Consider the following 24,944-nt stretch of genomic DNA (forward strand, 5'->3'; position numbering starts at 1 on the left):
GCTTGTTAGGCTGCGCTTCTAGTTGACCAACAGTATTCCTATCAGGTTGACCTCCACCTTATGAGTAAGACTTTGAACTTTCGATCATTCTCGATACACAAATTCAACTTCTACGTTCCATTCACTTAACAGTCGCATTAGAATTAAACAGAACCTCCAAACGCCACGTAGTCAGTGCTCGAACTCAACAATCATGTCACTTCGACCGTCCGCTCACGGCCTCGTTCCGTTCCTCAAGCAGGCACTCCGGCCTCAACCTCTCGCCTCCACATCGAGACTACCTATTCGGCCCGCCTTGCCCCTCGCACCATCTTCCTCAACAACCTCGTTACCTTATGCTCAATTCGCTCGTCGATTCAAATCCACGTCGACGCCGACGACGGCGGAGTCGAACACAGAAGAAGGGACTTCGACGAACCTGAAGTTTGTGGATGAGAATGGGAACCCATTACGGATTGAGCCTAAATTGCAAGTCGTCCTTGCGTTGGCTCTTACTACTTATCTGATCTCCGACTAATACAACATCAACTCTGTTTCATCCGATGCAATTCGAATTGAAATAGATCCCTGACATTCACTTGCTCGGTGGACAAGTGCGGAGAACGCTCGACACACGAATTCGCTAAGCGGAGTTATACCAAGGGGATCGTCATCGTACAATGTCCTGGCTGTAAGAACCGGTGCGTCTGATTTCTCTTGTCCCCTCTCCTATCTTCGCATTTGTTCCACAAGCATGGTATCTGACCTTTGTTTCTTCCGTTACATTGTCGTCACAGACATCTGATAGCCGACCACCTAGGCTGGTTCAAGGAAGTGACAGAGGAAGGCCGACATAGAACTATCGAAGACCTTATGAAGGCGAAAGGCGAGAAAGTGACTCGGGGCAAGGTCGGTCAGGACGGGGATATCGAAATCATCGATTAGAACGATCGAAAACGCGTCGAAAGGTCGGAACTAGACTGGAATGGTTGGCCAGGGTCAGGAATAGAGGGGGAATATGGTGTAGCATACTGGTCCGATTGATGGTGATACGACACTTGAAAAGTTGTATCCATGACCACTCAGCATCAAAACAACAAGAAATGTATGAAAGTCACCTTTTGTGGCACCAGAAACGCTTAGATCCGCGCAAAACACAGTCAAAGTGGATGCTTCTTGTAAATGCGCCAAACATACGAGGCTGGAGACACCTGAGAGGAGAAGGTATCGACATAGGCACATCAAGCAGCGTTGCCACCAGTCATAAATGTCGAATAGCTTGATTGCGCTAACATTCGCGACCAGCTCGTTCGAGAGAAATGCGCTAGAGACGCCATAGTGATAGGGCGAGCGGCATCCAAGTATGTCGCTGACGATAACACCGATAAACAGGTGTTCACAGCAGACGGTCTGGCTTGTTATAACTCCGACTCGGAGAAACAGGACACGGGTCTGTCGTTATATCTGAGGGAATAGTCCAGTCCGCCTGGATGGCTAGGCGCGCCATCCTTGTTCCAGAAAATAGATAGGACATGCCAATTCAAAGAAGAGGCAAGAGGCGCTGGGATCTCCTATCCTTGGTGTAAACAGCCCTGTCGTCAAAGAAACCGAAGATCGAGATTGATCTGAAAGCTGATGTGTGTATGTGTGTGCTGATGCCGAAAGCACACTTCTTGATTCCTTTGTGATGAAGGGAACTCTTCTGATCGAAAACACAGTCGAGGACGGGACCGTTGTCGATGTCAACAGGGTCGACGATTCCTCATTGGCTCTGACTCAGATGAAAACGATGACTTTGGAGAAATGTGGGATTCATGTGGTTGTATGTGAGGTTACCGGGCATGAACCTGAATTGGCCCGCCCGGCAGCGTCTACTGCTGTACAGCTATGTTTGCGCTCGAATGGAACCTCAACCCTGTTAAATCGCTTTTAAAGTGTTCCATCTGCACGTGGACCTCGCAATAGCGGTGGCGGGCTTCTTGAAGCTATCATTATTTTGTCATTTTCCCAACAAACGGCGGTATTTTACTTTACAGGTCAGACCAATCACGTCCAGCAGATCCACCTGACGGTTGATGTTCTCCTTGTTCAGCCGTCAGTAACCGTTTGCTAGCAAAAAGAGCCGCACAAACTGGGTTCCTAAACCTCTTAATCATAAACCTCTTAATGCGCAAAGATAACGAGTGAAACCAGCCCGGAGACCACGTGTATCGAGCGTCAGAGCTGGTCGACCCTATCGAACCGATCAAGCTGATCGAATCAATCGAGCTGATATTTTGACTGTCGAACAGAGAGATGAAAGGATTGTCCTCTTTGGCAGCTAGCAGGTATACGGCGGTGCCTGGCTGTCAAACATTTACTGAATTTATTGACAACTCCGCTTTCCACTCATCCTTGTTACAGACTCGGCTGCTAGCAAGAATCGGATTGTAGCGGGGCAACAGCACCTTGAATGACAGGATCTCAGTCTGTGGGTTCATGCAGTACCCGAGAACGGATACGAGGGCCAGGCAATCAGGCTTGGTGTAAACGTCAACAACGACCTGTTGGATCCTCAACAATTTTCTGAGAACATCTCTACCACCCAACCGTTTCTGATCCATATTGACGAGGAAGGAGCACCTGTTGGTGCTCAGGTGAGTTATACAGGAGGCTTTTGACCGAGGCCGCTTCGTGACCTGCTGACTGATCGAGAGATGTCGTTGATCATAGTACCTCTACCACGCGAGGACAAACAACCTTGCGCTTGGCTTACGTGGAGTCCAGCTCGGCAAAGGGATCCAGGCCCCCTTCTCCCCTGGAGATATAAAGGTCACCAGATTCGAGTATGTTCGCCCTAAGGGTGTGATCGTTCTCTGCTCGAGGCGAATACGCAAACCATCTTGATTACAAGCGGGTCAGCGGGAGAACAAAAGAAAATGAACGCGCGCGTTTCAGATCAAACTCTCTCTCTCCTCTTCGGACTTGGCCGGCCGGGGTGACTGGCGGGTTCCCCCATCAACTCATCGATCATACGATCATCAATTGATCGATCAAACGCATTACAACATCCTTCAGCTCTACTCTCAACCTGTCAATAGCGTTTTCAAGATCTATCGACCATCAGCGAACTGACAGTAGAAGCCCCGAGTCAGCAAACCATGGTCGCTCGGAATACCACGGCCGATTTCCCCTGGTATCCTCATCAAGTCCAATTCGACTGCTCCACGTCAGACGAGTTGTCGGGTCTCAAAAAGCCAGAGCCAGACAGGTCACATCCGGAAGTGGTGAGTCGACTTTCGATTAGCGTTGCCCTTACTGGATGCTTACAGTCTTCGTCTCGAGTTGTGCCTAGCGAGGCAGAGGCTTACGTCTTGACCTGGAAGCACCGCTGACGCCAGAAACCCATCGTGTCTTCACGGAGTCATTCGGGAAATGCGAAACACAGCTCGACCATACTGGTCGTTCAGGCAAGTCCAAGTGGGAACCTTTCATTGAAGATATACTGACCCTCGTACCTGTGTTGTAAAGGGATTGTGTGGTTCTCATCTACTCGGGCTGGTGAGTTCCGCTCTTCTGTCAGCCAGCATCGCAATCACCAGTACTGAATCTCTCGCTCCGGCTCGCGTCTTAGCTGAAAAGGCTTTAACGATTCACCAGTCAAGTCTAATTCAGACCCAAGGTCAAGGCGGCTTCCGGTTGACCCCGCTCCACCCCTCCCCCCGAACCTCCCTCGCACCTGCTCAGATCCGGATCCTTACCGGATTTCCTGCCGCACTACCTATCGGGGAAGTGTATGACGCGATCCGACCATGGGGACCTTTACACAGTCTCAATCTCCTACCAAGAAACAAGTCCAACTTGTGGGAAGTGGGTTTCTGGAGGGAGAGCGATGCTGAAGTATGGGAGAAAGAGTGGAATGGATCGAGTTTCGATGGAAGCAGGTAAGTCTGCGTTTCCAGTTCAGACCCGACTGTTTACTGACATACTGCCCTGTAGCACAATCTCTATATCTCTTGCAGACCAATTCACTACCCCCTCGAAATCATATCTCGCATCACTATCGCTCTCGCTCTCGCAACTGCCTCCTACACCTATATCTCCTCTCCGACGCCGTAAATCTTTCGACCTCGAACGCGAACATCCTCATACTCCACAAAGATCCAGGTTGCGGACGGAATCCAAGGAATACTGGGTAGCCGAATACCACGGTAGTACCGAGCGTACACCAATTCAGGCTCCCGGGACGGCTGGCCTGGGGCCTGCGCATGAAATTGGCTATCCGATGACCCCGCCGAGGGAGGAGAAACTGGTTCCCATCCGATTGCGACAAAGGACAACTAGCTGGGCGACGCTGAGGTGCTCCAACTTGCCTACTTCGGTCGATTCGGTTATATTGAATCAGTACATAGCGAAGGTAAGAAATTGTTCACGGCGCAGGCACCCTCAAAGTGTCTGACAGAGCTCGATGAGGTAGGTTTGTCCAATCATCAGCGTAAAGGTGTCGAGGGAAAGGGATGGGCAAAGTCGAGGGGTGGCAATCCTGACGTTCGAATCTTGGGAGACGGGTAAGTCTCGAGTTCATCTAATATGATCGGTGACTGAAATGAGCTAGCTATGCTGATACTGTCAACTAGCTGCCGTTGCCCTTAGGAGGCTTCACCGGGCTAGCATCCATGGTACTAGATTATCTTTCACCTTCGAAGACACTGGGACACCTTCATCTCTCGGTCGGAAGCTTCGCTTTCGAAGCGCGACGGAAGATAGCAGCTCGAGTTTGACTAGTGTTTCAGCACATCCAAACTCCTCTGAAACGCCAGTCAAGGCTTGCACTTGCGTGGCAGTTGAGGTTCCGACGGACCCCTCACCCGAAACGGCGGGTGTGCAGACAGACCCCCGTCCCGACCTGATATGCACATTGGCTCAAACGGATAGTTCCCCTTCTTTACGCACCATCGCCGTGCAGACGATGGAGGCGCCCGGGTCGCACACCATCGCCACCCAAACCAATGCGGTTCCTCCCTCGCAGCCCTTCGTGAAGCGACCTGAAGCCGAAGTTCCATTGCCCCCACCGCCGACCAGAAAGCAGAAGCGACGATCCACCACCGCCATGACACTTGATCACTGGAAGGACGTCCCAGCGATCGCACCGGACAGCCTGCAAGAGCTCTTTTTACATCCAGCCCGGGACGTTTGGATCTGGCTATCCAACGCCTCTGAGACGTCACGTAAGGCTTTCAGGCTGCGCGAGCCCGAGCCCGAGATGCAGCGGTTGAGCATACGTTGGATGGAGGTGGTTGCTGCGGGAGATGAGGCCGTGCTGCGGCAGCATCTTTTGGGTAATATGTTACGGTTATTAAAGGCGAGTTAGGCTGAAGCCGAGTTCCATGATAACCGCGAAACTCCAGCTGATCCCTCTTCTGTTAATCAGACCTGGGGCTATAAAGATCTTGGTCCGAAGGTCGCCGAGCGGTTGCTGAACGAAGAACACCTACCCAGCATCCTCATGCTCATGAACTGTTACCCGATTGTGCTGCGGGAGATGATTGCCAGGAGACGCTATCTACCCAGATTGTGATTGGCAGATATTCAGGATAATGCGATTCGGTAAAAGGGATACAACCTTTCGTGAAAGAGCGGGAGAATGTCGTAATCTTCCGCCCACGGCGATATACGACATTGATGAAAAGCAAGAGCCAGGGTGTACGAGTCGTAATCGGTAATGTAGTTGTTGAGCGTCCCCAGTTGCCGGGGTGGTCTCATGCTCGGATCTCCTTCGTGGCGAGTTCGTAATCCTCGAAACCCAACGACTTTTCTACCACGTCGAGCGGCGCATCGGGTTCGAGGTGACCTTGTTCGTTCCGTCGCGCCCTGATAACATAATATAGCCGGGCATGAATCAGCTCTGGAACATCAACCAAGATACGACACAACCCGCGCGACTCACTTGAAGAAGGTATAACTGAGGACCATGTCGTCGACCTGTTCAGCCGAAGGGTCGTCCAGGATGTCTTTGTCAATGAAGAAGAAGACCGGAAGATCGACCTGCTCGCCCGCCCGGATCTTTTGTTGTTCGAAGCAGAAGCATTCGACCTTGGCAAAGTAGGGCGAGACCTGGTACGGCGAAGTTGATCATGAAACACCAGGAATCAACCCCGGTACGCTGGATATATTCGTGGTGAAATAGATCACCGAGTCCAGACTCACTCTTGATGGTGTGATGTTATAGGTGGCAATCCCCACCACATCCTCCTTGCCCCAGTTCTCCGCCGTATAGAAGGCTAGCGCCGTCTCTCCAGGCAAGACTTTCACAAACCTCTGTTGCGGCGTAAACTTCCACTTCAGGTCATCGCTCGCCGTAGCCTCGAAGTGCACGGTGATCCTGCCTCTCTTGTCGGCGTCGTCGTCCGGGTAGAGACGATCGGGGGTGTATTTGGAACTGTCTGTCACGGGGATACCTCCGAAACCGGTCGCCCCGCAGAACGCTCGGTAGAGGGGAACTGATGCGTAGGTCACTCCGAAAGCCAATATCAGCTGCGAGGGCGAGGGAAGACAGTCTGCTAATCAGCTTGGTTGACCTCTAAGATGAAGAACTCGAAGCTAGACTCACACTCCCAGCTCCGTAATACATGGCGTTCTTGGACTTTTCTCCTCGAGCCTGGTACATCCGTCTTTGGCGCTCATGCATCATCTCCCTCGCTCGTTGCATCTCGGCCGGTGTAGATGCTGTTGCATGGGTCGTCCGTGCGCTCGAACTCGTCGATGCTGATCTTGAAGAAGTTCGTGCAGTCTGGTGGATCGGCTTCGTGAGGAGTGTTGACCTAGTAGACGAAGCTGATGACTGGTTCGATCGAGAATGAGATGGGTTCAGTCGAAGGAGGGGCAAGGAGGCCGATGATACCGACGACGTACGGTGGCTAGCTGGCGCAACCCAGTATCAAACAGTCGACAGGTTCTTGACATTCTAGTGGTTTGTTGAAGATAATGCTATTGAGACTGCTCTTTACTAGAAGCCAGATGGCATGGTAGAGATTTGAGCAGATCGAAGGGTTTGGCCGATCGACTTGAACTTTTGGGTTCGGGTAACCTCGGACGATTACGGCACCAGGCTTACGAGAGCGAAAGGGGTCGGTCACCTTGCTAGCAGCTAGCAGCTAGCAGCAATACATCATCAGTGCAACAGGCATCAGGAGCTTAGGAGCTTGGGTTGCATCCAGATGCATTCGTCGAGACTGCATCATCGCATCATCATATATCTTTGGCCTGCTCTGGTATCGAAAGTATCGCACAGTTCCGCATATCGATAGGCCTCTCGCAACTCAAACAAACATGGCCCAACAATACCAACCTCCAATTCCGACCCTGCCCGGGAACATCCAAGCCCTCCTTCACCCTTCTCCTACGCTCATCTGTGACTCGCTACCAGACTATCTGACGAATAGTATGATCCATGTCCTCAGGGATTCTAGCCGACACGCGACGAAACGGCGGAGAGGGTTCGAGAAGGAGCTAAGGGATGCTGGACTCGACCTAGATGCCCCTGGACCTTCCAATCGGCGGAAAGGGACAGATGAGGCGGCTGAGAAAAGGAGAGAAGAGGAAGAGGAGGAGAAAGAGGTGGAACAGGGGCTGAAGGAGAGGCTGGAAGCTATCGGACGGGTCGTCGGCGCTCAAATTACTGAACAGTCAGTATTACATCCTGGACTTGTCCCGCCTGTTCGGCCTCTCTCGCTATGAAGCTAATTGCTTTAAATCGACCTGGTGGCTCATTTGCTGGTATAGGATCTCGGTACATCGTCCACCGCCGCCGACCCACCTCGAGATGGTCAAATTCATCTGTAAAGAACTGTTCCTTTACGTATACGCCAAACAGATCGACAACCTGCGGACAAATCATCGGGTGAGTTGACTCTTACCCCTCTCGCGGAACTGCTTCTTCAAATTACAACATCATAAGGTATCGATATTGAAGCCCTTGAGGATCTTGATTTTTCTTGTACTGGAATATGCAGGGGACATTCGTATTACAAGCAAACGCACTTCCACCCTTGATCCCACTCTCAACGGTAGCGGGCCCTGCAGCCGACCTGGAGAACACAAAGATCGTAAGCTCAGACTCGATGCGACTCATCCTCTCGGATCAAACCCTGATGATCTGGTCTTTTGTATTTGTAGTATCTGGCATACCCTGCAGCCATGATCCAGGGAGCTTTGGCGAAATTAGGGTTGAACGCGACGGTCACTGCGGAAAGTAGTGGGTTACCGCAATGTCAGTCTCATTCTCCCCTCTCCTGATCGTATCCTAGCCGTCGTGATCTGCGTCATATCTTGTGCTAAGCTTGTTTCGGCCGCTCATTGTTCTATCCTTGTTGGACACTGTAGGCACGTTCCAAATCAAGACTTCCAGGGTACAACCGGTCGGATCGGCTTACTCCACATTGACCGGCAATCCGGCTACCGCGGCTGGTGGGGTAGCTAAGTAACCCGAATGCGCTTGGACGAAGACGACGGAGCCAACGAGTGTAGCTTCGATATGAACCCCTGTCTTGTTGACGACAATAACGATATACATTATGCCACGATACAACGATATTGCGGATGCCTGCCTCTTTCATTCAATTGCAGATGTCGTTCAGTGCAGGTTACGAGGCATCCATCAATCTGAGTACATGAGCCTCGATCAGCAAGAGACCTTGCTATCCAAGGGTAGATCACACTCACTACTACACAGCGAATTGCATGACCCGTAAACATACACGACTTAGACAGAAGGATGTACATCGGCTTATGACCGCCGGCACCAAGACCCTCATACCTAACTGATCATGCAGGAACTTTGAGGTTTTAATGACCTCACAGAGCCCATTAGTTTGGGGCGCGATTCATCGAGGCGCTCGAACCATTCTCTGCAACTAGCGTTACAGAGTGTCCAGTCCTCAGTGAATGATCCGGTCTAGAGAAGCGGAAAGATCAGTGGCCAGTAGTACTATCATCGAAATACTGCCCTAATTGAAACTTCAAATATAGACAGCTCATGCAGCTCATCAATGTTGATACAACATCGCTCATTGCTCGATCGTAAAGTAATGGGGAACACGCATCCGGCATGGCTTCGCGCGATAGTTGTGCCTGATCCTGAACAATTTGACTGACTCCCCTCCATCACAGACTGCTGACAAGAGAGGGCTGGTCAATAGTATTGTCGGCATGGTAAATCCAACCATCGATCGATTCCATTACGATGCCTTGAATCCTTGAAGACGACATCTTCCAGTGACCCCAAGCAAGTTGCAAGTTGACCTTTCAACTTCTAGACACCCATATCCTCAACGGAATACGGGTATACGATCCGGAACGGGCAACGTGCGAACGCTTCCGAGTTACTTCCGGTGAAAGGCTCGCTTCGGAACTATATTTCCTCAGCTGTACCGGCCTCGGTCAACGACGAAACAAAGAGGGACAAGGTCGATTTTTAGCAATTAAACAGACAACTCACAGGTTTCGTTGTGGAATAACGATCAACCCTAGAAGGACAGCACATTCTGCTCGTCTCCTCTGGCAAACCTCGCCTACAACCTAGCGGAATGTCGCGACCTCTCTCGATGCCGGCACCCCGACATCACCCTTCTTCGCAAGCCGCATCTCATACCTCGATAGCTTCCTTCTTTAGCAATGCCGGTTCATCCTCACCCTTGCATCGACGGAGTCCCAGTCCAGAGTTGAACGAAAAGCGTCATTCGGTAGGAGATCTGGAGAGGGGGAACTTGTTAAGTAAGAAGGAGGCGCTCGATTTGGGTGTCGACCGGGTGAGTTATAGTTTGGGGTCATTCCGGGCTAGTCTGGAATGTCAAAAAAGCCGGATCTCCTTAGCTTACGTTCGGATTGGTCTTGAATATGGGTTTTTACAGTCTCTAAAAGAGGATCTAAATTCCAAGATCCCATTATCAACCGGCGACAACAAGAAACGAGCCATTTCTGCGACTATCATCGGTAAGTTCTCCTCCCTCTCCAAGCCATCTTCCTTCCACCTATTCAGAATTAACCAAACACCTGCTATCTATCCGGCTTGCTGATCGTCCTGGCGATATTCCTCGATTGCAGTGCCGGTCTGGATCGCACTTAGTGCAGGTGTTATTGTCTTCAACAGCAAGTCCATGCAACCCCATACAGTCTAGATCCTCAGTCGCTGAGACCTCTTTTTATGTCTCCAATACTGTGTGATCAGAATGGCTATACTCGACTGCCGGGTTCCCTTACGTAAGTCTTGTTGAAGAACGTTCGTCTAATATCGACCAGAATGTCACTGACCTGCTTCAACGTCATACCTGTGAATTATAGCCGATCTTTCTGACTTCGTACCACTTGGGAGGCGCCGTAAGTTGTCTGCGTTATTCATATCACATATGCCAAGAATACTTGCAGCTGATGCTTCGTCTACTTCCGATACTCTATAGGCTGTTGGTACGAGATTATTGAGGATGTTTACTCCGTTGATGAACGGGCTGGATACGATCGATATGACGGTAAGCCTTGCCAGATCTTATCTATATGTGTCAGCATCGAGCGTAGTTGGAAAGCTGATCAACAATCGCTTGACTCTGAATCGTAGAGAGAGAAATATATTAGGAACATCCTTCCGATCGGAGTCTTGTTCTCTGGTAGCTTGATCCTGTCCAATATGGCCTACCTCTCGTAAGTCCATACCGGCAAATCTGATTCACACTGATAAGATATCCCCTTATCGATTTGAACATCTGTATGGCCTTGTTTTTGTGCTCGCAGGCTATCGGTCTCGTTCATCCAGATGCTCAAGGCTTTCCATCCGGTGGCGATCTTGCTCATCTCTGCCGCTTTCAAAATCCAGAGTTCGTGTCCTGTGCTTGACAACGACGAAGAAGCAGAATTGAAAGCTGAAGAGACCGCATATCCTATTATCTGTAGACTTGACTGGACGGTTGATCGTGATTGTGCTGGTGAGCTACTCTCAGGCGCTGATGCCGGTCTATGTCTTGATTCTGATCTTGGCCATTTCTGTGGATACTGTAGTGTATCTCCGTCGGATGTGCCATGGCCGCGTTGGGCGAACTAGAATTCGAGATGTTCGGATTCTTGTGTCAAGCCTCGGCCGTCATTGTGAGTCCCGCTGCTGGTGGAGGTACGACCTCCTAGTAGCAAGTACTCACCTGTATCCATCTTCAGTTCGAGTCAAGTCGGCTGGTCATGATTCAGCTCCTGCTTCAGGGCCTCAAGGTGAGTGTTGTTGCTGTCTCGTATGGGAACGATAGATCAGGACGGCTCTGCTGACCTTCCAGCTTGACAGATGGACCCTCTCTGCTCTCTGCACTACTACGCTCCGATCTGCGCAATCATCAACGCATGCTTCGTACCCTTTACCGAGGGCTGGGCGCCGTTCTTAGCATTCCCCAAGATCGGTTTCACAATCATGGGCTTGAACGCCTTGAATGCGTTCTTGCTGAATGTGGCGGCGGTCTTTTTGATTGGTGCTGCAGGGGGACTCGTCCTGACGTTGGGTGAGACTTGATCTTTTGGCCGCACTCAGAGCTTATCGGATTTACAGCTTGGATCTACTTTGCAGCCGGGGTGTTCAAGGATATCCTGCTTATCTCGTCAAGTACCTTATTCTTCGGATCCGTCATCTCGCCCTTGCAGATTTTCGGTCAGTCTGTTTTCGCTTTTCCGCTTGCGAGGTCGATACTGAAGATGAAGTTCGTCTTGTTTATCCAGGTTACATCATCGCACTGGTAGGGCTTGTGCTATTCAAGACAGCAGGCAAATGAACCGCCTTGCGAGAGAGACCGAGCACTTTATAGATTAGAATGAAAAATCGGATAGAGGTGTAACTTTAGTGGCTACAAGGCATAGATCGTAATCTTCGTCCATTGAGCGAGCTCTAGAACAAAGTCACGCCGACCTGCAGCGTATCTTCAATCTAGAACGTGCTGGGATGATTGCGAGACGTGACCGGGTTGATACCACTGTCTCGCAAGACTTCCCTCCAGATGGGTCTCTCGTCCCAAGATCCTTCTCGTCTGCTTTCGTCACCAGGACGGTTGGACTCGTTGGTTGGGTAACGACTCAGGTCGTCGCCCTCTCGCGCGTGGTATGCCAAAGAAGTTGCTGACAGGCCTGACAGACTGAGTGTACGAGTACTGATCTGCTCATCATCGGCGGGCGTGAGCGTCACCCTTGCTCCGGCCCGCTGTAACATCCGGGGTTGTTCGCCTCCCAAGGGTGCTCCGAGGAGTTGATTCTGGTTTTGACGGACAGGCGTTACAGCCCGCCCGTAATGGTAGACGTGACCCTCATCAGAGCCCGTGTCGATAGGGATGTTCCGGAATCGAGGTGGGACCGGAGGGACTTGCGGCGTTTGAGGTGAGGCAGGACCGAACACAGAGATCGGTCGAAACCAGGAACCAGTCCACCTTCTGCCGAAGAGATGCGTCGATCCGCCTAGCGACCGGAGAGAACTGCCATGGCTGAATCTCGACACCAAGAGAGGTCTCTGTTTTCATGCGCGTATCAGTGCGGGATCATACCTATAGCAAGCGCCTGCGAACTTACCTCAGAAACGCTCGTAATCGAGTGAGGGTAATCGTCGTTCACGGCAGGAGCAGGACTGCGCATGTCAGGAGCGAATATCAATGTGGTTTGCTTGTCTCTCTGTTTCCTTCTCCACCAGAGCCAGGCTGCCACTAGCAGGAGAACAGCTGCTATGCCACCAATCGTTCCAGCAACGATACCGCCGACGTCGTTCCCGCTTTTCCCTTCCTCTACCGTAGAGGAAGAGACAGGGGAGGTCCCGGTCAGAGTTGGAGCATGAGACGCTGTGAGGATTACTTCTGTGGAGATCTTGTCGCCTGCTGAGCTGAGCTGAGCTTCAATGCTCCCGGCTCGAGTCGAGGTTGTGTGTATCGTTCCAATTTCAGAGTGCCCCATACTGCCCAAATTACTAGCTGTCTCGATCGCGGAGAGAAGGCTGGCATCGGTAGGCGATCCTGATGATTGTATATCACTTGCGACGATGATCATGGTCGAGGAAGAAGAGACCTCGGAGGGTCCACCTTGCAAGAATGCCGTCTCGATGGGCTGCGCCTCTCGCGGAGAAGAAGTCGCCGCGCCTGAAACAGCGACAGGATTTGCTGTGACGCGCGTTGAGGAGGATGATGGCGCAGAATTCTGCGTGGGTTGTGTGGTGGGTGACGCAGAACAGCTTGGAGTGAATGTCCAGACCTCGCTGCGGATGACTTGCCTGAAGCTCGTCAATGTTGTAACTTCTCGCGATGTGACCGTGTTTGCTACGGCAGCCCATTCAGCGCAGAAGCGACCGTTTTGTCGCGGCCTGATGGAGGCAAGCACAGAGCGTTGCTGACGGCGTCTCCATCGACCATACCTCCAGCCACGATCCCCATCAGGGTTCCAATCAGCCCCTCTTTCCCCGTCATCGTCGTCACCGTCATCCTCGTTATCGTCACCAGCAGCGGTCTCCCAGGGCCTCCCGAATGATATGCATGACGACGTCGTCGAAGGACCCCGGCTGGTGTAAGTCGAAGTGACTAGTTGGGTGACAGCGGTTCTAGTTGGACCGTAGAGAGTCAGACTGTGCAGTATCTCAAGACATAATATATTTACTTACGTCTGCGTAGATAGCTCGGTCGTCACTGTCGGGGTGCAAGCCATCTTTATCGATCAAACGGCTGAGCGACATCCCGCGTATTCGACATGTTGCTAACATACAAACTCGACCTGTCAACCATATATGTTGCAGTATAAAGGAAAGAGTTGCGTCACCAGTGCGTCCAGGTGTTCCACGCTCCGGCTGTGCAAAGGCACTCGGCGATGTTCACCTGAAAGGGATCATGATTTGACGGTCATTTAATTCCTTTAAGGGGGATCCTTTGACGACCGTAGCCTATAAGACCCCTTTCGGCATCGACCTCGGCCATGATCGTCATATGTTTCATGGAGTGAGAGCCGACCGATACATGTGCCATAGCAGAGCGCTTGCTAGCACGTTTGCCATTATGTAGATCGCATATGTGTAACGGGGTCCTAGGAGGAAACTGCAGATCGCGAGCGCAAGCGATGCCGCCTCGGACAGTCTGCAGAATAGTATTGACATCAGAGAAGTAGCCTTGTTCGTCTCAAACATCCGGTCGCCTTACTTGGAACCATGATGCATCAGGGATTTGCCTCCCGCGCAGCCCTCGCACAGCAGAGCGAACCCTATAACCCCTAGCAAACCCCAATGGGAACCGAAGCGAAAGGCATGCTTCCAGTCGACTGCGATCCCTCTGACCCAAACTAAGACCGTAGGTGCATTAAGGGGAAGCAACCAAAGCATAAGGAGCAAGAGGGAGCGATATTGCTCAAAGCTCTGTGTCATGTAAGATCTTATGAATGACGATACTCACGCGTCTCACCAAGCTCGAAAACTCACCTCGTCCAAACGATTCGAAGAGGTAGTACTGAAATGCATCAGAAAGACGATAACAAAGGCGAACTGATATGGTACGAATGTCCATAGCAGCACAAAGAGGCATGCGAGCCCAATCATTCTTTGTTTGACGATCGATTTGGCTTCTGGAGGCGAAGTTCTACAAACAAGCGGGTCAGTCAAGATTCAGGCACGATGTTGATTGGCTATGCCTCATCTTACCTTGGCGGATGCGAGAATTTTGAGATGACAGGGGACCAGACCCGTATCACTACTGTCAAACCGATGTGACTGATCCAAACCACACCCAGAGCAAGGAGTAGTGCGGGAACGACCAGTGGCACCAGTGTCCACGAGGTGTTTCCGAGAAGGTATTGCTCGGGACGATCAACCAGTATTGGCGCGAATGAAGAGCATTGCAAGGCACCGACCGCTATGACTGTCGATCCTACTAATAAAGCCTCCTTGCCAAGCAAGCCGAGCAGCGAGTTCGAGAACGTAGGATATACACCTAATATCAAGGCGTTCAGCCTCGTGTCATATTACTCTAGTAAGACGGGAAACTTACCTGTACTGCGATATGCACGCATTTGACATGCCCATACGAGAGCGATCCAGCCTATGCCCCATGCGATCAATACTGTTCGATAGCGAAGTACCAGGAGGCCAGGTGCTGAAGCCCAATCCACGCTGAGCGATGCCCCTTCAAGCCAGCAATCATCAGAAGGATCCTGGAATACCTCGACAGAGAAGCCTTTGCCGTCTGAGGACGATATGAAAGGTGCCGCAGCGGTGTGCGAATGCAGAAGGACCGATGCATTCGCTCGAGGATGATACCGGCTCTCATGCGTTTCTGTTAAGGTCCCACTTGACTGAGCGGTGTGTCTTATTATGGGAGCCAACAGATCGGAACCTATCAGATTGTCAATCAGTGTCAAATCAGGTGAACATCGGCTCCGGTCATGCTTACACCTCTTGCCAGCTTGTCTGTCCAATGCTAGACGATGAGCCAGCAAAGAATGGTCAAGCCGATCAAAGTGCCAGTGGCGTCGGATCGGCTTCCAGTGCTGGCCTGTCAGCAATCAAGGCGATCAGTATGGACTCCATCCTGAAGATGTAGCTATACTTACCGCTGGTATCGCCTTGCATGCTCACCACTGCCCATGTCTTCGGCTCACTAACGATGATAGCCTTCTTGAGGAAACGCAGCTGAACGTACGTCAAGCCGGCATCGGCTCGGACTCCTTCTCCCGGTAAAGGGAACGCTTCAAGGGGAGAGTGTGAAGATACGGGTGCAGAAGGTGGCAAGATCTCGATAGTGTCCAAACCAGCCACTACATGTCCATCATGCTGCTTTTCGCCAGGTCGATCGCCAGTAAGGATATCCAAGGCAGGTTTTCCATCCGGCCCAATGCCGCGGACGGAAAATTCGCCTAAGAGCTGGAGGGTACATCCGCCGTCTCCGCCGTCAGAGCATTCGACCAGGTGCGTTCCGCCACTTCGCCCTCGAATAATTGGATCCTGGGGCGTCATTGTCACGACGCCCGTACTCGGCAACGTCCGTGATGGGCTAGACGGCCTCAGGACGCTCTTCGGTGCCTGTCCGAGGAATTCTGTTCGTAAGATCTCCACCATGTCGTCTCTGGCGTCATCCTTGTTCTTCTTCGACAGTACGGCTTGTAAGCCGAGGACCGCTCGAGCCACACGTGATCGGATCTGGTCACACCAGACCATGGCCTGATGGTCCACCCCTGTCCAGATCCCATGCATTCCTGTTGAGAACACGGTGAAAGTATCGCTATCACCAGTGACTGGATGACTGGTGTTCTTGTGTTGCGGCAATACGCATGCGTCGGAGGAGATCTGCGTATCGGCCGTACCTCCACATATAGAGACGAGCACAGGCACCTGGACTCCTTGCTCCCAATACGCATTGATGTCGGCATAAATCTTCTCCATCGTGCTGTCGATCGATACTGGAGGCATCGCGTGAGGTGTCGACATGGTGATGATCGCAGCGACCAGGTTGGAGATGTCGTCCCTCGGCTCATCGTACCCCGACTGCACTAGGGTCAAGCAGAGCCTGGCTACGATCCCACCCATGCTATGCCCGAGGAGGACGATGCTCCGAGGAGAGGGATAGCGGGATACGATGTACCGGATAGAATGAGCGACATAATGCGCTTGATCTTGTATAGAAGGTGAATGAAAGGCGGAGAACTCTTCGTTGAAGTCGACTATTTCATTATCACCAATTTGAGTTAGTCGCTTCAGCTCCTTGCAACAATAGTCCCACATAGTCGTTCTCGAACGCACCAGTGTAAAAGTCCAACTCTTCCCAATCCCCGGCTTTTGGTACGCCCGGCCGACTGCGGAACCGCGGGTCGTCCTTGTTCGTCCGGGACTCGAAATACTGATGAGCCGCCGACGAAGCGATGGATCGGACTTGTTTCGAAGACCCTGCGTTGCCTGGTATGAACAAGACCGGCTGACCCGTCGTCTACGCAATCGTTGAAGAACCAAGACTCTTCAGCCTCCACGCATATGCTACGGCCGGCTTTGATCGTCGCATACCTCCAGATGTCCCTGTAACCCTCCTTCGCGGTACAGCCACAACCCATACTTGTCCTCCAGCCCACCCATCCCCTCCCGTCTCGGTCCATCCATCTTGATATAATTCGGGCTCATCCAACTCATCCGACAACCCCATGTTCCCAGATCCAGCTGGAGGGCGGTGTAAGATCGGAAGATCAGGTAGGCGATGGAGAGGGAGAGGAAGGTGATGAGCCATAGCGGGGTATACTTGTAGAGCTTGTGGGCGAGCGAGGTTGAGGTGGGTGACGATTTCGTTACATCTTTAGAAGAGGTGGACATGTTCTTCCGCACATAAGCCTGTGCTTGCTTGAGCTCCTGCGCATGAGAGGCATCCCACATAGAACGTCAGAACGACATGTAGAGCATTTAGTATCCATAATGGTTGCCCTCGGCTGATGTGCCGCGACGTTCGGCCATCCCGGACCTTTGTCACGTGACCGACGCGGTCAATCGCACCCGGAAGTAAAAGCTCCCGGGGCTTCTCTGAACCTTGATTCGAATATGCTGAAACAACTGATGTGGTTCTGAGCAGACATTATCGTTTGCTTTGCGGATGAGATGGTGTGACGTGCTTCGAGAAGCATCTAAGTACGTCTTCAAGGTAGAAAGTGGTTTCAACAGGATTGAGAAGCGTACATCACGTATGTCTTGGCGATCCCCGCTGACTATGTGTGTGTTTTTAGATCATCCGTGACCTCGCGGAACATATGATCACGATGATCACGACAAGTTTTTATGGTTGCAGACTGCCATGGTATCGCTCTGAACGTACGTATAAGACTGCCGAAATGGACAGTACATGGTGTGCACGTTTTCTTTATCTGATCTGCATGGATCGGAACTCCTTGGCTGGTCAGGGGGCGAAGCAAACAGAAATGCACGAGAACGAATAGCGTAGACCTCGGAAATCTTTGAGATCGAAACCCTATCCTCGCCTTCTACGACTTGCAGTACTGTGATAGAACAGCAAGACCGGGCTCATGTTAGACCTGCAACGACCAATAGATCCTGCCTTAGGGACGAATTGCCCCCGAACCATGTTTTACGTCATGGCTGTATCGACAATCTGCTCCCGTTCGCCTCCGAGCCGAGAAAGAGGATCCCCCTCTCTTGATCAGGATCAAAATCAAAACAGCGAAAGAGACTCTTGATTCGACCTCTTTCTTCGACACAAGGTCGTCACGACCTAAAGTGTCAATCGTCACCATAACGATTCAACGTCGAGATCATGAAGTTGTCCTTCGTATCACTCGACAGGCCGGCGTCTCACCGGTAGTCCCCGGATCCCTACCTTCTTGAGCACCGACAAGCCATCAAGACGCGAGGATGAATTCGTCCACCTCAACTCCCGTATCACCAGCGGTCGGGCCGGGACCGTCCAATCCACCTCAACGTCCTCCGATCAAGATCAAGATCGTCAGTTGGAATCTGGGCGATTCTCTACCCAAGGGAGACCTCTCCCCGTTGTTCGGAGAATTCCCACCTTACGAAGCTCCCGACCACCTCCCCCTCGATTTCCCCGACTTTGGGACGGAAGATGGGCATCCTTATCATATCATCGTAGTTGCCAACCAGGAAGCCCCGACACAGAGTGGGGTACCTCGAGGGCTGGGAGGGGGGATCACGAAAGGTCTAGCTGGGCAGAAGGAGAAGGAGAAGTTGAAGGAACGGGGGAAACTCCAGGGACAAAAGGAAGCGGAAAAGGCTAAGAAGGATGCTCTAGCTGGAGGTGTCGCTTCAGCTGGGGGTATCGGAGCGTTGGGATTGGGAATGCTCGACGTGCCGCCCCTAACAACGGGAAAGGAAGAGTTCTCCAAACAGGTCGATGTGGATCCTTCGGTCTTGAGCCCGACGTATACGCCTCACCATGGGCATCATACGGTCCATGTGAATATGGGTACAAACAAGGGCTGGTCGGATATCCTCGAAGGTGAGCCAGGTCGAAAGGTCGTAATAACATAGTCTCGTTCTGATGGGAGTGCTGTTCCGCAGACTACCTGTCCCATGGCATACAACAAGCTGTTCAGACCAATGGTCGGAACCGTGGAACATCTCGTAGCAGCCGAGACTACAAGGACCTACCCAAACTCAACTTCTTGTCTACCTCGGGGTCCGAGTCTCCTGAAGTCTCTTCACCAGCTACCATGACCAGACAAGAGTTGCCAGCGGTCCCCTCGAAGACGCCTAACGGCCTTGTCCCTCCTCCACTCGTCAACCGTTCTTCTTCTGCCCCGCCTGATCATCCCTCGTTGGCCAAAGAACAGCAGCCCGATGGCTCGAACAAGAACGGGAGTGGGACGAGCGAATTTACGGCGATTGTCACCCCTAGCACTCCGGATCCTATCGCTTCTCCTCGTTCGGAACGAGCTCAAATGCTAGGATCTAGCATCGATCGGATGCATAACGCTTCCCCGTTGTCCATGTTCTCGATGAGCTCCGAGTCGACCGCTCCAACGATGAGTAAATCGACGATTCCGGTACCGATGTCTCCGGGGTCTTCCGGTGAGGACCATGACAAGGATAAGGAAACGGAAAGGAGGAAGGAGGAGAAGACGAAAGACAGGGATGTCAAGCGGTCTTCTTCGTTACTCTCAACCCCATTGTTAAGAAAAAGGGACAGCGCCAAACGCTTGCCACCCATCTCGATCCCGTCGTCTCACATCTCTGCCAACTCTTTGCAATCGGCCGTCTCGACACCGAGTGGTAACGTGCCCGAAGTAGGGCCAGGGCAAAAGCGCCGCGGAGCCGGACCTTACCAGTTCTTGGTCAAGGAACGTCTTCTCGGGCTTTACCTGGCCATCTTTGTTCACAAGGACTGTGCTTCGTGGGTCGAAGGGTATGATCACGATTTTGTACCCACCGGTCTGATGGGCGGGAGGATGGGTAACAAGGGAGCTATCGGGATCTCGCTCAAAATGGCGGGACATCGGTTCCTCTTCGTCTGCGCTCACCTGGCAGCCCATGCGAGTCACATGGACGCCAGGATCAACAACGTTGACAAGATCAAGACCGAGCTGGCGAGAGGTTTGGATTGCTTCTTGTCCCCTGAAGAACTGGCTATCAAGGCGCCTCCGGGCGGCACGGTCGAGGATCTCGACGTGACGGATAAGTTTGATACGACGTTTTGGTTTGGTGACCTTAATTTCCGCCTCGAAGTTTCGAGACTACACGCCGACTGGTTGGTCAAGCACAAAGAGTACGAAAAGGCGCTCGAGTTTGATCAGCTTCGGAACGCCATGCGGGAAGGCAAGGTGTTTGACGGGTTTGTCGAGGGGGACATTGATTTCGCCCCCACGTTCAAGTACGACGTCTGGCACTCGGCGAAAAAGATGCGAAAGCGAGGGGAACTACAGGCGCGGGACAAGAACGTCTTGCCCGGAGTCGAGGAGGCTGAGCAGGGGGAAGAGGACGAGGACGACTCGCCGACAGACGATCAGGCGAGCTTTGTCTCGGCTACGACCATGACGATGGATAGACGGTGTTCGGTCGATTCCAACATGTGGTTGGCAGGGCAGATCGATGAGGAAGACGAGGATGAGGATGGCGATTCGATGAGCGGGGTGCGCACTGTCAGCCAACCGGTACGACCTATCGCCGCCATCGCCAAGACGGGTGCGATCAAGGTCAAGCATCGATTCATGAAGATCATGAAGAGCGCTAGCCAGTCGCCTGTTTCGAGCTCGCCTGTCATGACACCTCGATCGCAGTCGCCCACGCGAAGCATGGAAACGGCGTCGTTCTCGCAAAAGAACTCGGACAGCATTAGTCAGCAGCCTAGTCGGCTGAGCATGGAAAGCACGAGACCGTCGATAGACAGCGAGACAAGTCGGCCTGGTTTGACGAGGCAGATTTCGAAAAACTTGAAAAGACGGCTGAGTGGGAGGGTGGCACAGCTGGAAGACTCGGCGAGTAGTAGCGAAGAGGACACACGTGAAGGAGTATACGATACGTCGTCGAAGCAGAGAGTGCCGAGTTGGGTGAGTACAGCAGAGAGGGCGCGTCGTTGGCTAGCAACTGACTAGTCCCTTGTCTGAAATCGGCAGTGCGATCGCGTGCTATGGAAAACACATGTCGAGCAAGATATCGGTCCCCAACCACGGCAATTCGAGGTGCTGAGCGGACAGGCTCGATTCAAGCTATTTGGCCATGCTATCGCACAAAAATTCCATCGCAAGACCCGAGATGCCCGGGACCGCAGTGATCAGCTTCAGACGAGGTTTACTCGGATGATGGCGGATAATCATGGGCCATATATGCACGCCTTGCCGCCTCCGACGACGATCACGACTCCGGTCTTGGCGAATCGGGATTCTCTCGTTGATGGCGATGTGGATACTCCACGAGCATCCGTGTTCAGCACCAAGACGGTCGTTCCAGATGCGAGATCGCCCTCGCCCACAGACGCGACAATGGGTTCGGCTCGGCCGAGACCGCAGTCGGTCACAATGGTCGAATCGCTTGCAACGGTGAGAGGGGACGGCAAGGTCGAATCGCCCATGGGCATCACTCTGGGTGCCCCGATCGTTTCGGAGCCCAAGGTCGCGTTGATCTCGGCGCAGTCTGAGAAGCCTGAGTCGCCCCACCGCCACCATTCTGGTCTCGATGCATACTATCCCCATCGAAAAGAACAGTCGTCCCAATCGGTCCCACGCAGTAGAACGATTTCTGGGCTGCCACCGCACGATCCGACGCAGCATGATTTCTTGGGCGAGACCTCTTTGGCATCGGCGCGAAGATGGTTCAGTAACCTGCCTGGTATTCTCTTGCATCCACGTGGATCTATTGATCAACATTACGTCGCACCGGAAGAGCCTGTGGTCGCGCCAGAACCCGAGCCAGAACCGGTCGTCCGCAGGCGCAAGGGCGAAGTAGACTGCCTCGAATATACGACCATTGACGATGTCGGCATGAGACGCTTGGAAGGTCGATCGTGAGTGTGGTGCCGCAATCGATTAATATCTCTTCGCGACCATCTTGCTGATCTCGTCTCTCTTTCTCCTGCAGAGACCATCGACCCATCATCTTCGCAGCCGCAGTATATACATAGATGCCAAATGACGACCCCTAAATACTAAATTCACGACCAATGTAACGAGATCAAGCATGCACATTTATAATTCAGGAATTCGCTTGGTATCGCTTATTACAAGCAGGGCGTGCGTGTGTCGTAGGAAAAGCATTCATTAGAAAAAGCAAGAAGATTAAATCAAAAATAATATGACGGCAGAAAGGCAAAACTGTGTCGTGATATCATAACGGTCGCTAGCGGAGGAAAAGCTTGCCCTTGCCTTTGCGTCGGGGCGGAGGTGGAGGCGGTGCTTGGAATTCGCCAGGTTGGGTTTGTATCCAGCCATGAGTCTGAATGTCATGAGAGGTTAGCATACCAATCTCACTTAGACGACCACGAACTTTCCGACTCACAGATTCAGGCAACTCAGCCGGCGGCACAAACAGGCTCATGCGCGAAGGAGAGCCCGACTTGCGCCTGCTGATGGGCGAACCGGTCAAGAACCCGTCGGCACCCTCCCCCTCGTCGTCTTCAGCCTGGACATCGAGTCCCCAGAACCGCTTCGACGTCGAGCCCAAACTCGAGGTGGTATTGCTACTCCGCTTGCTCGACGCGCTCTCCCAAACGCTCGGTGTGGACTCCATGTCCCCGAGCTGTTCGTCCCCATATTCGATCGATTCCGTGGGGGCATCCACAGCAGACATGTCGAAGCCAAGCCCAACGTGGTTTGAGCCGAAAGAAAAGCCTCGACTCAGGCTGCTCTTTTGCCTGACGTGTTTCCTGCGCGATTTCAACGGGGTCACCTTGGCCCTAGCCATCGGACTCGTCTCGATCGATCGACCGAGGAGGTCGGACGAAGTGGAGGTGGGCAGGAAATGGTTCGTCAACGACATGCTCGATGCGCCTCGGCGATGACCACCCGTCTTCTTGTCGCTGGCACGTTTCTTGCTCCGTTGTTTGAGCGGCGTGACTTTGGCCTTTTCAAAGGACGACTCGGAATTGTCACCCAAGCCAGATCCGGCCGAGTGGGAATGGGGAAGGAAATGGTTGATCCCAGAAGCTGATGATGCTTCTCGTTGATGTCGACGGCTGGCGCTGGTGCTAGCGATAGGACTAGCTCGACACGGCGTGAAACCGAAACCGAGACCGTGAATAGATCCGGTAGTGGGCAAGCCGTCTTCTTGCGAATCCGATCGACCGAACGGTCGTCGTTTCATAGGTGAGGGCGAAACTGGCACAGTCAAAGGAGCATCCGGGACTTCGACGATAGGCTCGAACGTGAAAGCCGAACCCAAACTTCGATGAGTCCTCGTCTCCGAAACGGGCGCTTGTACCGATTCGATCACCCTCTCCCCGACGGGCGGGACGTTCTCCTTGCCCTTTCCACGTCCAAACAACCCCTTGACGCGGGTCTCTGCGCTGACGACCTTGTTGGGTCCAAAGAGCCCCCCAGTCAAGGGCGCGGGGAAAGCGGGCAAGGCGAACCCACCGAGGTCCTGCGTCGGGCTGTTCTCGAGCGGATCCATGTCTTGCAAGGCCGGCGCAAACGTCGAAGTGTAAGCCAAGCGCGGAGCCTTGGTCGAGTTCTCGGTAGGAGCGGGGAGGAAGACGTCTTCGCCAAGACCTAGACCTGCTGCAGGTCGAGGAGGTTGAGCCACCTTCTTCTGTTTCCTCGTCACAGGCCTAGAGTAGATCTCATCCTCCTCGTCATCTACCGGCACAGGCGCGGGTACAGGCAGGCTCGCGCTACTGGTCTGGGCGGACGAAGTGGAAGTTGAGGAGGAACCCGCCCGTCCTGCCAACGCGTTTGAGCGACTCGACCCGGCCCGACCACCCAATAACAACTGCCTGACAGGCGTATTCCTTAGCCCCGAGATCAAACTTGAACTCGTCGACGGAGGTTTGCCCGCTGTCTCTCGTAAGGCCGTCCTCGAAGCTTGTGCCGACCAGGTCGCAGGTCTGGTTTGAGCGCTATTATTATTGTTATGGTTGTTTGCGGTAGTGTGCGAGGTCGAAGCCGAAGACGTGCCAAACAACCTAGACTTGATCGTCTTGCTCTGATCCCCCGATTTCCCACGTCGGTGCGCATGCGAGGAAGAAGACATCGAGGTCGTGGTCGAAGTCGCGGTGGTCCTATTCTCCACCGTCTTCGTACCTACTCCCAATCCGAGCCCGGCAGTCGCATCCGCATTCGCGCTCGAGGACTTGGCCTTCTCAGCTCCTCCTTCCCTTGGGTTTTCTTTCCCCTGTCCTTGAGTTGGAACCACCCTTACACCAAACGGCTTGACCTCCTTCTTCCCATCCTGAACACCAGCGGGTGCTGCGCCTAGGTTACTCTTGTTCCCCAGTACGTTCCTCTTTGCTCCCGCTACACTCGAATTCACATTCTTCACACCCGCGCCGGTGGTGACGTTCTCATCCCTTCCTTGTCCGAGCCCCAATCCGAGCCCGAGCCCAGGAGCAGTACCAGACTTGGGACCGAAAGCCGACCTCCCCCTAACGCCAGTAGTCGAGCTGCTATGAGACGTAGAGGCGGGTCCGGGAGAATCTTGGTGGACGGCGAATAGAGCGCCTTTTTTATGTACGGCTGGCATGGTTCTTTCTCTCTTCCCTCTATTTATGAATGTGCTTCCGATCTGTTTGGTCAGCTTTTCGCTGCTGATACTAATGGCCAACGATGTCCGTCACTTGCTTTGCTGCCCGGTGACGATCCACTATTGACAGTCGGCCCGAGGTATTCTGATGATGATGACGAGGGTGTTTGTAGTGACTAATCTGGGAAAGAGTGCTAGTCCCCGTGTCGGTCGTGTCGATTTATCGCGTTGTGAGAGATTGCGTGAATTCGGCTGAGCTCGTAAGCGGGCCAGAAGGTGTAGAAGAGTAGAGTATCAGGTCCAGGAAGTTCCAGCAAGAACGGAATGTGTTCCG

General features: G+C 52.8%; 9 protein-coding genes across 9 annotated transcripts; 5 read left to right on the plus strand and 4 right to left on the minus strand.

The window, feature by feature from the left end:
• Positions 1 to 129: 129 nt before the first annotated feature.
• Positions 130 to 1,229, plus strand: HD553DRAFT_318384 (DNL zinc finger-domain-containing protein). Its single transcript, XM_046180864.1, has 3 exons — positions 130 to 468; positions 564 to 680; positions 777 to 1,229. The coding sequence occupies exons 1-3, from the start codon at positions 194 to 196 to the stop codon at positions 922 to 924; spliced, it is 540 nt and encodes a 179-aa protein (XP_046033529.1). The 5' UTR covers positions 130 to 193; the 3' UTR covers positions 925 to 1,229.
• A 1,829-nt stretch (positions 1,230 to 3,058) lies between these two features.
• Positions 3,059 to 5,438, plus strand: HD553DRAFT_130540 (uncharacterized protein). The gene is made up of 7 exons (XM_046176584.1): positions 3,059 to 3,245; positions 3,314 to 3,428; positions 3,490 to 3,519; positions 3,593 to 3,902; positions 3,958 to 4,375; positions 4,436 to 4,526; positions 4,596 to 5,438. The coding sequence occupies exons 1-7, from the start codon at positions 3,120 to 3,122 to the stop codon at positions 5,327 to 5,329; spliced, it is 1,824 nt and encodes a 607-aa protein (XP_046033530.1). The 5' UTR covers positions 3,059 to 3,119; the 3' UTR covers positions 5,330 to 5,438.
• Positions 5,439 to 5,717: 279 nt separating this feature from the next.
• On the minus strand, positions 5,718 to 6,646 carry HD553DRAFT_329864 (cytochrome c oxidase assembly protein CtaG/Cox11-domain-containing protein; the record flags this gene model as incomplete). The annotated part of the gene is made up of 4 exons (XM_046181944.1): positions 5,718 to 5,829; positions 5,906 to 6,072; positions 6,166 to 6,492; positions 6,569 to 6,646. 4 exons carry the CDS (start codon positions 6,644 to 6,646, stop codon positions 5,718 to 5,720), a joined length of 684 nt encoding a protein of 227 aa, XP_046033531.1.
• A 641-nt stretch (positions 6,647 to 7,287) lies between these two features.
• Positions 7,288 to 8,253, plus strand: HD553DRAFT_277035 (transport protein particle component-domain-containing protein; the record flags this gene model as incomplete). The annotated part of the gene is made up of 4 exons (XM_046177983.1): positions 7,288 to 7,643; positions 7,741 to 7,858; positions 7,971 to 8,063; positions 8,134 to 8,253. 4 exons carry the CDS (start codon positions 7,288 to 7,290, stop codon positions 8,251 to 8,253), a joined length of 687 nt encoding a protein of 228 aa, XP_046033532.1.
• A 1,307-nt stretch (positions 8,254 to 9,560) lies between these two features.
• Positions 9,561 to 11,756, plus strand: HD553DRAFT_345467 (triose-phosphate transporter family-domain-containing protein; the record flags this gene model as incomplete). The annotated part of the gene is made up of 13 exons (XM_046183097.1): positions 9,561 to 9,764; positions 9,867 to 9,948; positions 10,184 to 10,215; positions 10,297 to 10,332; positions 10,413 to 10,481; positions 10,568 to 10,650; positions 10,741 to 10,823; positions 10,900 to 10,931; positions 11,005 to 11,091; positions 11,158 to 11,208; positions 11,279 to 11,489; positions 11,555 to 11,635; positions 11,704 to 11,756. 13 exons carry the CDS (start codon positions 9,561 to 9,563, stop codon positions 11,754 to 11,756), a joined length of 1,104 nt encoding a protein of 367 aa, XP_046033533.1.
• Positions 11,757 to 11,908: 152 nt separating this feature from the next.
• On the minus strand, positions 11,909 to 13,656 carry HD553DRAFT_326422 (uncharacterized protein; the record flags this gene model as incomplete). The annotated part of the gene is made up of 3 exons (XM_046181707.1): positions 11,909 to 12,481; positions 12,541 to 13,576; positions 13,613 to 13,656. The coding sequence occupies 3 exons, from the start codon at positions 13,654 to 13,656 to the stop codon at positions 11,909 to 11,911; spliced, it is 1,653 nt and encodes a 550-aa protein (XP_046033534.1).
• Positions 13,657 to 13,754: 98 nt separating this feature from the next.
• On the minus strand, positions 13,755 to 17,340 carry HD553DRAFT_130709 (PGAP1-like protein-domain-containing protein). Its single transcript, XM_046176585.1, has 9 exons — positions 16,988 to 17,340; positions 16,730 to 16,913; positions 15,544 to 16,650; positions 15,384 to 15,485; positions 14,982 to 15,326; positions 14,636 to 14,924; positions 14,417 to 14,573; positions 14,142 to 14,353; positions 13,755 to 14,078 (listed from the first exon to the last, which is right to left on the minus strand). Exons 1-9 carry the CDS (start codon positions 17,285 to 17,287, stop codon positions 13,937 to 13,939), a joined length of 2,838 nt encoding a protein of 945 aa, XP_046033535.1. The 5' UTR covers positions 17,288 to 17,340; the 3' UTR covers positions 13,755 to 13,936.
• An 834-nt stretch (positions 17,341 to 18,174) lies between these two features.
• On the plus strand, positions 18,175 to 22,134 carry HD553DRAFT_337208 (uncharacterized protein). Its single transcript, XM_046182268.1, has 4 exons — positions 18,175 to 18,938; positions 19,001 to 20,985; positions 21,052 to 21,938; positions 22,013 to 22,134. Exons 1-4 carry the CDS (start codon positions 18,335 to 18,337, stop codon positions 22,053 to 22,055), a joined length of 3,519 nt encoding a protein of 1,172 aa, XP_046033536.1. The 5' UTR covers positions 18,175 to 18,334; the 3' UTR covers positions 22,056 to 22,134.
• On the minus strand, positions 22,107 to 24,835 carry HD553DRAFT_130805 (uncharacterized protein). Its single transcript, XM_046176586.1, has 2 exons — positions 22,430 to 24,835; positions 22,107 to 22,366 (listed from the first exon to the last, which is right to left on the minus strand). The coding sequence occupies exons 1-2, from the start codon at positions 24,608 to 24,610 to the stop codon at positions 22,271 to 22,273; spliced, it is 2,277 nt and encodes a 758-aa protein (XP_046033537.1). The 5' UTR covers positions 24,611 to 24,835; the 3' UTR covers positions 22,107 to 22,270.
• Between the last annotated feature and the right edge of the window lie 109 nt (positions 24,836 to 24,944).

This window comes from Filobasidium floriforme, assembly GCF_021052385.1.
Source record: "Filobasidium floriforme strain CBS 6241 chromosome Unknown HD553scaffold_24, whole genome shotgun sequence".
Classification (NCBI taxonomy): Eukaryota; Fungi; Basidiomycota; class Tremellomycetes; order Filobasidiales; family Filobasidiaceae; genus Filobasidium; species Filobasidium floriforme.

What these genes read in the sequence shown, in the direction of transcription:
- HD553DRAFT_337208 (XM_046182268.1), top strand. Translation starts at nt 18,335, where the DNA reads ATGAATTCGTCCACCTCAACTCCCGTATCACCAGCGGTCGGGCCGGGA. An exon ending in AGCAGAGAGTGCCGAGTTGG is followed by an intron (nt 20,986 to 21,051) that starts GTGAGTACAGCA and finishes TGAAATCGGCAG; the next exon opens with TGCGATCGCGTGCTATGGAA. An exon ending in AGACGCTTGGAAGGTCGATC is followed by an intron (nt 21,939 to 22,012) that starts GTGAGTGTGGTG and finishes TTTCTCCTGCAG; the next exon opens with AGACCATCGACCCATCATCT.
- HD553DRAFT_130540 (XM_046176584.1), top strand. Translation starts at nt 3,120, where the DNA reads ATGGTCGCTCGGAATACCACGGCCGATTTCCCCTGGTATCCTCATCAA. An exon ending in TCGAGTTTCGATGGAAGCAG is followed by an intron (nt 3,903 to 3,957) that starts GTAAGTCTGCGT and finishes ACTGCCCTGTAG; the next exon opens with CACAATCTCTATATCTCTTG. An exon ending in GTTCGAATCTTGGGAGACGG is followed by an intron (nt 4,527 to 4,595) that starts GTAAGTCTCGAG and finishes ACTGTCAACTAG; the next exon opens with CTGCCGTTGCCCTTAGGAGG.
- HD553DRAFT_130709 (XM_046176585.1), bottom strand. Translation starts at nt 17,287, where the DNA reads ATGTCCACCTCTTCTAAAGATGTAACGAAATCGTCACCCACCTCAACC. An exon ending in CATGCAAGGCGATACCAGCG is followed by an intron (nt 15,486 to 15,543) that starts GTAAGTATAGCT and finishes GATTGCTGACAG; the next exon opens with GCCAGCACTGGAAGCCGATC. An exon ending in CAGACAAGCTGGCAAGAGGT is followed by an intron (nt 15,327 to 15,383) that starts GTAAGCATGACC and finishes ACAATCTGATAG; the next exon opens with GTTCCGATCTGTTGGCTCCC.
- HD553DRAFT_318384 (XM_046180864.1), top strand. Translation starts at nt 194, where the DNA reads ATGTCACTTCGACCGTCCGCTCACGGCCTCGTTCCGTTCCTCAAGCAG. An exon ending in TTACGGATTGAGCCTAAATT is followed by an intron (nt 469 to 563) that starts GCAAGTCGTCCT and finishes GAATTGAAATAG; the next exon opens with ATCCCTGACATTCACTTGCT. An exon ending in TGTCCTGGCTGTAAGAACCG is followed by an intron (nt 681 to 776) that starts GTGCGTCTGATT and finishes TTGTCGTCACAG; the next exon opens with ACATCTGATAGCCGACCACC.
- HD553DRAFT_130805 (XM_046176586.1), bottom strand. Translation starts at nt 24,610, where the DNA reads ATGCCAGCCGTACATAAAAAAGGCGCTCTATTCGCCGTCCACCAAGAT. An exon ending in CGGCTGAGTTGCCTGAATCT is followed by an intron (nt 22,367 to 22,429) that starts GTGAGTCGGAAA and finishes CATGACATTCAG; the next exon opens with ACTCATGGCTGGATACAAAC.